Source organism: Chrysochloris asiatica, unplaced genomic scaffold (genome assembly GCF_000296735.1).
Source record: "Chrysochloris asiatica unplaced genomic scaffold, ChrAsi1.0 scaffold00049, whole genome shotgun sequence".
Taxonomy (NCBI): domain Eukaryota; kingdom Metazoa; phylum Chordata; class Mammalia; order Afrosoricida; family Chrysochloridae; genus Chrysochloris; species Chrysochloris asiatica.
Window position 1 is genome coordinate 8,140,173 of NW_006408567.1, and position 13,282 is coordinate 8,153,454.

Genomic DNA, 13,282 nt, shown 5'->3' on the forward strand with positions numbered 1-13,282 from the left:
GAGGCCGGCGGCGGCCTGTGAGGGAAGTTTCCTGCCGGCCTGGGTGAGCGGCGTGCCCCGCGAGCGGCTCCGCGACTTCCAGCACCACAAACGCGTGGGCAACTACCTCATTGGCAGCAGGAAGCTGGGGGAAGGCTCTTTTGCCAAGGTGCGCGAGGGGCTGCACGTGCTGACCGGAGAGAAGGTGAGGCACCTGGACGCCGGCCGTCGACCTTTGAATTTGGGAATCGGGGCGGTAGGGGACAGCGGGGAACCCTGCCGAGAGCACTGTGCTGGGAGTCCGTGCGCCACCGCCACCCGACTGCCCTCTCGCCTGTTTAGTTTTTCAATTGAGTTAAAATAAATGTAGTGACAAACTCGCGTCCAGACCCACATAGGTGACCACCCGGCCTTTCCTGATGGGTCAGCTTCTCCGAGGGGCTGTCGATTTACCCGCGAAGCCGCCCTGCTCAGTCTTTTTGCTCTTCGAAGGGCGCCGCCTGGCGGACGCTAGTGAGGGGTCTGGGGAACTGCTCTCCTGGTCTGTAGGGGGCCCTGAGATCAGCGTCGAGGCAAGAACAGGGCTGGAGAGCTTGGGCTCTAATGTTGGGGGCTTGGGGATCCGATAAGCAAGCCCGTGGGGATGTTTCTAGTTGACCTCTTTCCAGGATCTAGGAGGAGGAGGTGTGGGGGGCGGGGCAGCTGGGGTCCAGGGGTACTCCGCTCCGCCTGCTGGGGGCCAGCCGGGAGGAGGGGAAAAGCCGAACACTTCTCTGACTTGCAACAGGGGAGCTTCTTAACGCTTAAACCAAACTCCAAACGGACTGCCACGGTGCCATTCCGACTCCTAGCAACCCTTTACACGCTTCTGAGGCTGTAAATCTTTACGAGAGCAGACAGACAGCCTTATCTTTTTCCCGCTCAGCGGCTGGTGAGTTTGAACGGTCGACTTTGTGGTTAGCAGTCCAGTGCTTATCCTATCCCATCAGGCTACCCTCTTAATGATTAGAGAGGGTTTTCACAAGCCCACTCACGTACGCACCCCTCCAACCATCTATCGTTCAACACATGCTTCTCTATTCACCCATCCTGCATCCCTCCATCACCCACCCTTCCACCCCTAAACATTCACTACCCTCTCTCCAGTCCCCTCTTTCTCCCTACTCCTTTGCCTTCAATCCCTCCTCCCACGCCTTCCACCTCTGCGTTGGGAATTGCAGTTTAGGCTGCTCTGGCAGATACAGAGATATACTCTGATACTCTGACTTCAGAGGTTGGGAGATGCCTTTGTATCTTTTTCTAGGAGAGGGCAAAGTAAAGAAAGGGAAGACCTGCAGAGACCCGGAAGGGCACCCTCTCCAGTCTAATTAGAAGTTGGAGGGTCGTGAACTCATTGAGTCAGAGAGGTGCAGGTAAATTCCAAGGTGTAATTTAGCACTGTGAAAAGAAACTCAAGATGACTTACTTTTGAGGCGCTGGGTCACACCCCAGGAGCTGTGTTACCCCAGGCTGGGAGATGCCCCAAGCTTGTGATCATCTCAGAATGAATGCTTCCCCCAGGATGGGGGTTGCCCAGCACTGGTGGGCCAGGGATCTCAAGACTTGCTAAATGAGCAAGTATCCTGGGAGCCAAACCCTTTCATCCTGTGACTTGGGATCCTTTGGGGCTCTATATCAGTGAGTCCTAAGAATGCTGGAGTATGGAGCCACTATTTGCAGGGTTGAGCTTCCCTGCTTGCCAGCCCCCAAGCCTCACTCTCCCTGTTTGCTTCTTCCTGTCTCCCCCACTTGTCCTGGAGTCACCTGCATTTGAATCTAAGTTTCAGGCACCCTTTTAATCTGCCCTCTGTTCCTTCAGACACTCCAACTAAGGTAAGCAGAGTTTGAGCTATTAGTTTAAAAAGTGCCTCTTGCCTGAGTTTCCATGTGAAAAGGGAATGTTCAAGATGAACTCACTGAATTACAAGTAACTCTTCAAAGAAAAAGAAGAAGAACCCCAAACCTCAATCTAGTTCAAAGAAAACAAAACACACTTTACTCCTTACTTCGTAGTGGACTTTCAGAGGGATACATCGTGAGTCCTTTCAGGGTGTGCAGCCACTAAGAGGCCAGATTGCTAGCTAATTCCAATGAGCACACTTTTTGTGTCCCTGTCCCAGTGTAAATTCTGTTGGCATGGTTTGGGGGTGTAGAGAGTGGGGTGGGGGTGTAGGAGTTTGTTTTCATTTGAACCATATAGGTCCCAGACTGGTTGTATTTCCGCACTAAACTTAACAGAAAGAGATGAGGCTTTATTCTGACAGCATAATGGCAAACATTACAAGTGAATTCATTTCGCCTGCCCGGCTGCACAGCTTCTCCTGGCTCCCCTCCAGGTTCTCTTGTGTTTTGCCTCCGGCTTCTCACCAGTGCATTTTTGCTCTATAACATAAGGCTGTTTGGTCTTAGCTGAACTGCCTAGGGATGTATGTATGTACTCAGAGCTCAGCCTTACCCCTATGTGTGCTGGGTTCTAGAACTTTGTATTCATCCTGGTGTGGTGCAGTAGGATAAGTACTGGACTACTAACTGCAAGGTCAGCGGTCCAAACCTACAAGCCACTCCTTGGTCACTATGAGTTGGAATTAACTTTAAGGCATTTAGCAGCTAAAGGAGCTCTGGTAGCGTAGTGGTTACGAATCGGGCTGCGAACCTTAAGGTCAGCGGTTCGAAACTACCAGCCGCTCCATGGGAGAAAATGAGGCTTTCTACTCTCGTAAAGATTTACACCCTCGGAAACCCTGTACAGGGTCGCTATGGGTCGGAACCGACTCGAAGGCACTTAACAACAACAACAACAACTAGTAATGAAAGTTTGGTGCTTCAAGTCTTCCCAGAGGTGCTTCTGAAAAAAGGCTTGATGATGGTCTACTTCCAGAAAATCAGCCATTGAACTCTGTGGAGCACAGTTCTACCATATCACGCCTGGGGTTGCCATTGGTTGGAATTGACTTGATGGAAAGTGCTTTGGAATGTAGGGTTATTCACCCACGTGGAGTTCAAATGAGGGGCCCAGCATTCTTGTGTGCTTAGACCCCTTTCCCTCCTATTTTGTCTTCCTTAACAACTCACAATAACAATGGGAAGAGATACTAATTGGATGTGCAATTATTTCACTGAACCAATTAATTTGATGTAGTTAAAGGCGGTGTTCAAAAGGAGAAGGAGGATATGGGAGAGGGATATTTATGCTGAAAAAGTTCCTTGGTTTTTCTGACCTGGCATCCCTGAGCGATGCAAATAGTTAATGTACTCAGTTGCTAAGAAAAAGGTTGGCAGTTTGAGTTCACCCAGAGACACCTTGAAAGAAAGGCTTGGCAACCTACTTTTGATGAACCAACCATTATATAAACCCTATGGAGCTCTGTTTTGACACACATGGGGGCACCATGACTCAGAATCTACTGGAATACTCAAGAGCCCACTGTTGTTGTTTTTTCCCCCTTTCTGGTTTGCTCATCTCCAGACTGGAGAATCTAGGGACAGAAAGTATCATTAGAAAGCTGGATTTTAGCTCACTCAATTAATGGCTTTAAAGAAACAATGGGTGCCATTCATGGCTCTTAGCTCCAGAGTCCCACAGCTTTAATGCTTTAACTAATAGATTTGGATTTTAGCAGGTTGTAGAGATTAACATTCTTTGTGTGCATGCCTCTGCCTGGGAAGGAAGAATCTGCTGAGTTAATGAGTCTCCCGACCCCATCCTCACTCTTGGTTTGGATTTGGCCTTCCCAAGGCCAATACAAAGGTCAAGTTAACCCCAGCTTAATTGCAATCTTACATTGTTTTTAAAAAGTGAGCTATTAAGAGGGCTTTGGGACCTGGGGAACGGTTACTCCGGGGAGCACATACATTATGGTGCAAGGGGAGACTTTGTCAAGAAAAGATCTAAAGGTTAAGGGAGGGTTATCCTCAGACTTTTAAGGTGTTGTGAAAGATCCAGGAAGGCCTATGCCCCTCTTGCGTTTCTTCCTTTCTTGGGATGCATACTTTTTGGGTAACGAAAAAACCAAATGCTGGTTGCCATCAAGTTGATCCCGACTCACAGCATGTGAAACAAAACAAAATAAAAAACAAAACAAAACAAAACCCAAATCCACGGCCATCAAGGAGAATCCGACTATAGCGACCCTACAGGACCGACCAGAACTGCCCCATAGAGTTTCCAAGCTTGTCCGTCTTTACGGGAGCAGACTGCCTCATCTTTCTACTGTGGAGTGGAGCGACTGATGGGTTTGTAACTCAGACCTTTTGGTTAGCAGCCCAACACTCAACCCACGGTGCCACTGGGCTCCTTTCATTGCATATAACAGAGTATTACATCTTTTAAAAAGTAAAATTAGTTGAAAAAAGCTTCGTTGAGGAAAGCTTAGGTACATCTTAGGTGTAGAGCTGGCTTGCTCGGCAGAATGCATGTCAAAACTGCCAAAAAGAAGTACAGTGGATGTTACCATTATCTTCTTTTGTGCTTAAACTGTTCTAGGATGCAAAGTTGGGTACTTGTAAAGTGATTGGTTAAGGTTTTTAAGTATCTTGTTCTAACCTGTGGTTAAAAAAAGAAACCTGCTTATCATTTTCATTGGAGCTATTTTAGGGCCAGAAAGAAGGGTTTCCTGCTTAGTAAGTTGCCAAGTAATCATGCTCTGAGCATGACTGTACCAGATACCTGGAGTGAAGGAGTTACTAAAAATACAATTTACTATGTTGTGCAGTGCAGGAAATATGACTAATTCCAAAGGTGGCCTTTTGGCAGATCTGTTTTTAGAAAGTATTTCAGAAACAAACAGGTGCTAAATCCTGTATTTTTAAGTACTAAAAATTCAAGGGTAATAGCTCTGAGGAACAAGACATGCTTGGAGAATTGGAAATTCCTATTACTCCTCAGCAGGGGCTTCTTGGCAAGAAGGAGGCGTTTGGCAAAAGCACCTGCACCGAATGTCGTGTGTGAGAAGGCAGTGACTATAATTTTCAAGATTACATGCCGCAGTGGCAGGCTCATTCTTCCTGAACTTCCTGCCCTGCCTCATCTTTTTGAAGTACTTGTGAATGGTGGAAATTGACATGTAGGACTTGATTCTTCTTGCTTATTGAGACTCAGGTCCCATGGACTTCAAAGTGTGCTTTGAGTCGGCACAACAGGGCAGAAGCGTGCCCACAAAGAGGAGTACAACCCTAAATTTTCTCTGCAGGTGTTGAATCGCAGCACAAGGCTTGGTTTCTGTACATACCGACTCTGACTCACGTCTACGAATGTCTAACATTCCGCTCACTGCTGGCTGTGCCGGTACAGTGGGCATGATCATCCAGCCCAGCTGTTCTCCCAGAAGGTGTGGGCAGTGGCAGCCATGTCCACCTAAAGACATGGTCAGGGGCGGGGGCCAGGGGATTCCCTAGGGGGAGGTGGTTTGCACAAGAAGTATCATTGGCTTTGGTATAAACAGCCCATTTTGGATTATTCATGGGAACGGAGAGACCTGCCTGCTATCTTAGCTAATTGAAACCCATAGATAATCTCCAAGTCTTATTATAGCTAACCCTTGAAACCTCTTCTTCCACTCGGCTGGGGCTCTCGCCACCTCCAAATGTTGACCTGAATTGAATTTCACACTCTCTGAGGGAGGTGGTGCTGACACGTAAAAAGAACAGCAGAAAGAAATGAACCATGGGGCTCTAGGCGTACCCGAGGAGGGTTGATTCTTCTGCAGACTTGAGAGAGCTATTTCTCCTCCCTTATGTTTGGAGTCCTGGTGTGGTGCTGGAAGAGAAGCACTGGACCACAAGGTCAGTTTGAACTGCAAGGTTGGCAGTTCAAACTCACCAGCTGCTCCTCGGAAACCCTATACAGGGTCACTAAGAGTTGGAACCAGCGACACTTAATAACAACAACAACAAGAACAAGCGTTAATTTTGGTGGTTTGAAAATACTCAGAGGTTCCTTTGAAGAAAGACCTGGCGTTCTGTTTCTGAAAAATCAGCCATTGAAAACCCTATGGAGCACAGATTTATTCTGATACATGTAGGGTCAACATGAGTCAGAATCGACTCAACAGCAATTGATTTGGTTTGGTGTTTTGGTGTCTAATTCTGAGCCAGTTGTGTTTTCCTGGGAAGAGATCTACCTCTCTTCCCCATCCCCTCAATCAGTCTTGAGCTTTGGTACAAATTCTTGAAAGAATGATAGGAAATTGGATTAATGTGAACTAGAGTAAAATTTTTGGTTTGTGCTGGTGCCGCACTGTTATATGAAGGTGATTAAAGACAGACGATGGACAGACAAAAAGACAGCTTGGATCAAAACATCTCTTACCATCTTTTTTTAAACTCCTCCCACCCCTATTTCCAAACCAAAATTGTTGTTAGATGCTGTTGAGTTGATTTTTGACTCATGGTGTGGCACTGTAAAATAAGCACTAGATTATTAACCACAAGACTAGCAGTTCAAACCCATCAGCCACTCCTCCAGAGATAGATGAGGCTGCCTACTCCTGTAAAGATTGTCCTGGAAACCATATACAGGGTTGTTTTGAGTCACCATTGGTTTTTGGTTTGGGATTGACCCCATGTGACAATAAAAGTGCCCATATGTTTTCCTACTTTGTAATCTTTATGGATCTGTTTCTTGAAAGAAGTACAGCCAGAATGCTCCTTAGAAGCCAGGATGGCAAGACTTCATCTCTCATACTTGGGATGTATTATCAGAAGGAACCAGTCCCTGCCTGGAGAAGGAAGTCATGCTTGGTAAAGTGGAGGGTCACTGAAAAAGAGGAAGACCCTCAATATGGTGGATTGGCAGCAATGGGCTCAAGCGTAGCAATGATTGTGTTGTTGGCACAGGACCGGGCAGTGTTTTGTTCTGTTGTGCATCAGGTTGCTGTGAGTCGGTACTGATTCCATGGCACCTAACAACAACAAGAAAAATCTTTATGGAAGCAGATCACCAGGGCTTTTTCCTGCAGCACTCCTGGGTGGGTTCAAACTAACAATGTGTTGGTTAGCAACCAGCCGCTTAACCTGTGTGCCACCAGGCCTCCTTTCCTCTCCTCACTATCAGTGCAGTTTCTAATAACTGGGTTCTTTTAAATTTGCAGTCATTTTTGTGTTTTTAAGATTCGTTTGGTTACGTGTTGAAATATAGACGCTTGGTTTAAATGCACAGGTTTCAGAGGATTATGCAGTGAGAGCTGGCCCCGGTGAGAACACTTTTCACTTGTGCTCCTCAGTCACCTGGCCCCTCTCCCTGCAGATGCACCCCCTGCTTCTAGTTTCTTGTGTACCCTATGAGACCTAGTTCATAGGCATACAAGCACATGTACTTAATTTGTAAATGTATAGGTATGGACCTGTATATTTTTATATTGTACCTGCTTCTCAGCGTCTTGCTTTTTTTCCACTTAGCAATATGTCTTGAACAGCTTTCCATGTAACTGCTACGAATTGCCTTGTTCTTTTAAATTATTGCCTAGGATCCCACTGTATGGAAGTGCCATGTTTATTTAACCATTCTTTGGTGATAGACATCTAGATGTATGCAATGTTTTGTTATTTGTAGCAGCATTGCAGTAAATATCCATACTTATTTAACATTTTTGTTAATGTTTCAAATGCACCTGAGGAATAACTTTCCAGTCTGACTAGGTTAAAGGGTATATATACCCTTTAACTGTTGATAAATATTGCCTTCCATATGGGAGGTCCCAGTTCATACACCAATGGAGGTGGCTATTTTTCTACATCTTTGCCAATGTGAAGTATTTTCAAACTTTTCCATCTTTGCCAATCTAGTAGATTAAACCTGGTGTCTTGTTTTAATTATGGCGGTGGTTGGTGGTTGTGTGCCGTGTAGCGGGTTCCGACTCATAGCGACTCTGTATAGGGTTTCTGAGGCTGTAAATCTTGAACGGGAGCAGAAAGCCTCATCTTTCTCCTGTGAAACCACTGGTAATTTTGAACTGCTGACCTTGAGGTTAACAGTCCGACTCTTAACCGCTACGCTACCAGACCTCCTGATTTACTTTTAGTTTCTTTGATTTATGAGTTCATATGTTCAAGCTTGCATTTTATTTTAGTTGTCTTATTGTCGAGTTATGTTGTTGCTGTTGTTATATACTTTTGAGTCAGTTCTGACCCATAACCACCTAGGGTTTTCTAGGCTTTAGATCTTCACAGGTGCAGAAAGCCTCATCTTTCCCCTGAGGAACAGCTGGTGGGCTCAAGCCATGGACCTTTGTGGTTTGTAGTCCAGTGCTTATTGTATAGATCCACCGTGTGTTTTATATATTAAGGAAATTGTTGTTGATGGGTACCATCAAGTTGATTCAGACTCAGCATGTGACAGAGTAGAACTGCCCAGTAGTTTATGGAAGAGACTGCCCAGCCTTTCTCCTTTGTTAGCTACCTTTTGGTTAGCAGCCAAGCATTTAACTGTTTGTTCTATCAGGGCTCCTTATTTGGGAAATTAACACTCTTTTATTTTATGCATTTATTTTTTAACACTCTTTTAGTAGTATGTTTTGCACTTGCTTTAATCTTCCGTTCCCCTGTTTATTTTTTATTTATGGGGGTGCATGGAGTTCTGATGTGGCATAGTAAGATAAGCACTGGATTGCTTAATGCAAGGTCAGTGATTCAAATCTATCAGCTACTCGTTGGAAACTCTATACAGGATCACTGTGAATGTAAACCGACCACACTTAACAACAACAACATGGCACCATGGTGGTTCTTGCCATTTGCAGAGGTTCTTTTTCTGAGTTCCACTGTCATGGGTGAACTTGAATTTGGGGGAATCATGAATATTTGTAAATTTTATACATGCAGCCATTTTCCTGACGTTCATGGCATTCATTAGATTCTAAAAGGAGTCGTTTAGTCTCAAAATGTTAAGAGCCATTGCCTTGTCTCTCATCCCTGTCTCCTCTGCTGACTGTGTGGAAGCTTGTGGGTCACTGGCTGGAGGCTGTGTATCCTCCTGTACTAACTGATTAAAGTCTAGGCAGGTTGCTTCTTTAATGTTCATGATCCTGAACTAGACACACACGATTTCTGCCCCTGCCCTGTCATGCCGGCATCACAGGGCGGAGACATGATAGAGGTTAGCTGCATTCTAGGCTTTTCATTGGATGACTTTTGGAGTCCTGGTGTGGCGCTGCGAGTTAATGCGCTGGACTGCAATTACGGTAGGTTTGAACCACAAGGCTGATGGTTCAAGCTCACCAGCTGCTCCTCATACAGGGTCACTATGAATTGGAACAGACTCAGTGGCACTTAACAACAACACTGTGTCAGAATTGATTTGGTGGCAGTGGGTTTTCTTCCTAGTTTATCTTAGTCTGGAAGCTCTATTATAGCAACATACAAGCTTCAATAACTGTTGGGGGTGGCTACACTTGAGATGCATTGGCTGGAAATTGAATCCGGGTGTCCTGGATTCTTGTTGTTAAGTGCCACTGAGTTGATTCTGAATCATAGTGACCCTTGGAATCATATAGCGTTTCCAAGGAGCAGCTGGTGGATTTGAACTGCCAACCTTGTAGTTAGCAGTCCAATGCTGATCCTACAGCACCGCATCAGGACTCTGTTTTCTGCCTAGAAGGTGAGAATTCTATCATTGCCTCTTTTTAAAAATGTTTTAGTGTGAATTATGTCATAGTTTACATGGGAGAACATTAGTTTTACATTCATCCTATCGTATATCGTTTCATTGCCATGGTTTATAATCCCCTCCATACATCATCAACCAACCAAAGGGTATACACTACAAGTTAGGAGAAGCCGGTACATGCAAAGGCGTGAAGAGATGTGCGTGGGACCCTCTGGGGTTTCCATCGACCTGAGAAGCCATCTGGGTAGTGGCACTAGTGGAGAGTACAACTGGGCCCCGAAGTTTACAGTCACAGCAGTCAGCATGACCTCACTGAAATTTGCTGGGGCCTAAAATGACTCTAGTCCCGTAAGGATTTACACCCTCGGAAACCCTGTACAGGGTCGCTATGGGTCGGAACCGACTCGAAGGCACTTAACAACAACAACAAAATGACTCTAGTAGCGTTGTTGTTGTTGTTGTTGTTAAGGGCCGTCAAGTCGGTTCCGACCCATAGCGACCCTTTCTAGTAGCGTAGTGGTTACGAATCGGGCTGCGAACCTCTGGGTCAGCAGTTCGAAACTACCAGCAGTTCCGCGGGAGAAAGATGAGGCTTTCTGCTCCTGTAAAGATTTACAGTCTTGGAAACCCTGTACAGGGTTGCTATGAGTCGGAACCGACTCCACTGCATATATAACAACAACAAATGACTCAAGACACAGTTTTTATTTTATTTTTACACCTTTACAAAGTTAAGTGGCGTGGCCCTGTTAGATAAGTACTGGACTGCAAGGTCATTTGAACCACAAGGTTGGTGGTTCAAACCCACCAGCCGCTCCTTGGAAACCCTATACAAGGTCGCTATGAGTCAGAACTGACTTAATGGCATTTAAACAACAATGGTATTGTTTCTTCAAGGAGCCCTGGTAGTGCAGTGAGTTAAGCACTGGTCTGTTAACTAAACTGTTAAACATACCAAGCTCGCTCAAACCCACCATCGGGTCACTCTTTGTCCCTTTATTTTGTCTTTCTTCAAAGTGCTCCTTACCACCTGACCTCTTGCTATAGGTTTATGTACTTCTTTGTTTCTGACCACAATCTCTTTTTACACACACACGGTGGTGGGTCTAGTGTTCTAGTCGGTTCTGACTTATAGCACCTTGTATGAGGTTTCTAAGGAATGGCTGACAGGTTTGAACTGCCAACTTTATGGTTAGCAGCCCAACACCTAACTCACAATGTCACTTGTTGTTGTTGTAAAGTGTTGTCGAGTCGGTTCCAACCCATAGCGGCCCTGTATAGGGTTTCCAAGAGCAGCTGGTGAGCTTGAACCACCAACTTTGCAGTTCAAACAGCTCTGCAGTCTGACGCATTAACCTACAGTGCCACACCAGGACTCCCATGGTGTCACTAGGGTTCCTTAAAGAGACGCTTAATGCTTCCTAAACCATGACTCTTCCCTCTTCCCCCAATACTGGGAACCATCACAATCTCATTTAAATGATGACTATGTGCCTAAATAGTGCCTGGCACAAAGAAGGTGCCCAGTGAATATTATTTGAAAGAATCAGTTAATACTTTTGAGCATCCCTGGATGTCAGGACAGCCTTCTGTATGACACTATCCAAGTTCTAAAAATGCTTTCTGTCCCTCACTCCTTGCTGCTCTCAGATATACTTGTCTGAGTGATATCTAGGTTGAATAGATTGTCTCAGAATCCTAATCCTGGAGCAGCTGTACTTCTGCAGGGAAGTCCAGTAGGTATCAGAGTGACAGGTGACCTTGCACAGCCAGCAGAACATTCTGCAATGTCGTGGGACTGTTAATGGACCCTCGGCTCTTTCCTGAGAAAATACATCAACACTACAACAGATGGGAGAAGTTGCTATTTGCAAACATATATATATATTTTGGATGTTTCTCATGGAGATATATGAAGGTTTGCATTCTGTCTGTTTTACTGTAATTTTTATCACTCTTTGAAGCCAAATTCTTGCCAAGGCTTTTTTGCAATCTTGCTCGCTTCTCTCACCCATTTTCTGGGCTGCTTGATTAATTCTGATCTTCCTCCTTACATTCCCATGGTCATTTTTATTCCCTAATTGAGTTTCTGTTGTTTTTCATTCTCCCCTCTCTTAAGTTTTTTTGCAAATTGTCAAGCTATTTTTCTGCCTTGGTTCAGACAGTCTTGTCCCGCAAGGCTTCTCTCTTGGCGACCATACCTGAGCATGGACCCACCCCTAACTTCCCCAGCACAGAGCCTGGACTGAGAGGCCAAGGGCGCTGAAAATGTAGTTGTTGTAAAGTGCCATTGAGTCGGTTCCGACCCATAGCGACCCTGTAAAGGGTTTCCAAGGAGCAGCTGGTGAGCTTGAACTGCCGATCTTGCAGTTTAAATGGCCTCGCAGTATGGCGCATTAACCAACAGCACCACACCAGGACTCCTAGCTGCCCACAATTTGGTAGCTGCCCACCTGTTATCTTTGTGTAGGGACCATAAGATGAAATTCAGATGTTAGTAATTCCTTGAGTAGAACAGGAATTTTGTGACCTTCTGAGTATGAGTCTACCATGGATTTCCAAAAGAACAAACAAATCAGTTTTAGAAGAAATACTGGTACAACCAGAATACTCCTTAGAACAAAATGGAGAGATTTTGGCTCACTCATGGTACAACATGCCATTGTTATTGTTAAATGCCTTTGAGATGGTTCCGACCCATAACGACCCTGTATAGGGTTTCCAAGGAGTGACTTGTGAGTTTGAACCCGACCTTGCGGTTCAAACTGACCTTGCAGTCCAGTGCATTATCCTGCAGCATCACACCAGGACTGGTCATTGTTATTGTTGTTGTTAGGTGCCATCGAGTTGGTACCGACTCATAGCCACCCTGTGTACAACAGAACGAAACACACTGTCCGATCCTGGGCCAACCTCACAACAGTTTCCACACTGGAGCTCATTCATGCTGCCTCTTTGCCAATCCATTTCGCTGGGGGTCTTCCTCTTTTTCTCTGACCCTCCACTTTACCAAACATGATACCCTTCTCCAGCGACTGGTCCCTCCTGACAATATGTCTGAAGTATGAGAGATGAAGTTCGGCCATACTGGCTGCACTTCTTCCAAAACGGATCTGTTGGTTCTTTTGGCAGCCCATGGCACTTTCAACATTCTCCTCCAACACCATAACTCAAAAGCATCAATTTTTCTACAGTCCTCCTTATTCACTGTTCAGCTTTTGCATGCATATGAGGTTATTGAAAATACCATGGCTTGGGTCAGGTGCTCCTTAGTCCTCAAGCTGACATCTTTGCTCTTCCAACATTTTAAAAAGATCGTGTGCAACAGATTTGCCTAATGCAATACGTCATTTGGTTTCTTGACTGCTGCTTCCATGAGTGTTGGTAGTTGATCCAAGAAGAATGATGTCCTTGAATGAAAAATGAAGTATTTTCTCCATTGATAAGAATGTTGTTTTTTGGCCCAATGGTGAGGATTTTTGTTTTCTTGACATTGAGATGCAATCCATATCTAAGGCTGTGCGCTTTGATCTTCATCAGTAAGTATTTTAACTCCTTTTCACTTTCAGCAAGCAAGGTTGTATCATCTGCATATCGCAGGTTGTGAATGAGTCTTCCTCCAATCCTGATGCCACGTTTTTCTTCATAGAACCCAGCTTCTCG

At 45.2% G+C, this 13,282-nt stretch overlaps 1 protein-coding gene across 1 annotated transcript in view; it reads left to right on the plus strand.

Moving 5' to 3' along the window:
- LOC102831598 (hormonally up-regulated neu tumor-associated kinase-like) overlaps positions 1 to 13,282 on the plus strand; it is a 197,372-nt gene that overhangs the window by 24,212 nt on the left and 159,878 nt on the right. Inside the window, exon 5 of the mRNA XM_006862597.1 lies at positions 4 to 184. Coding sequence (XP_006862659.1) covers positions 4 to 184 — 181 coding nt within the window. The remainder of the gene's footprint in view (positions 1 to 3; positions 185 to 13,282) is intronic.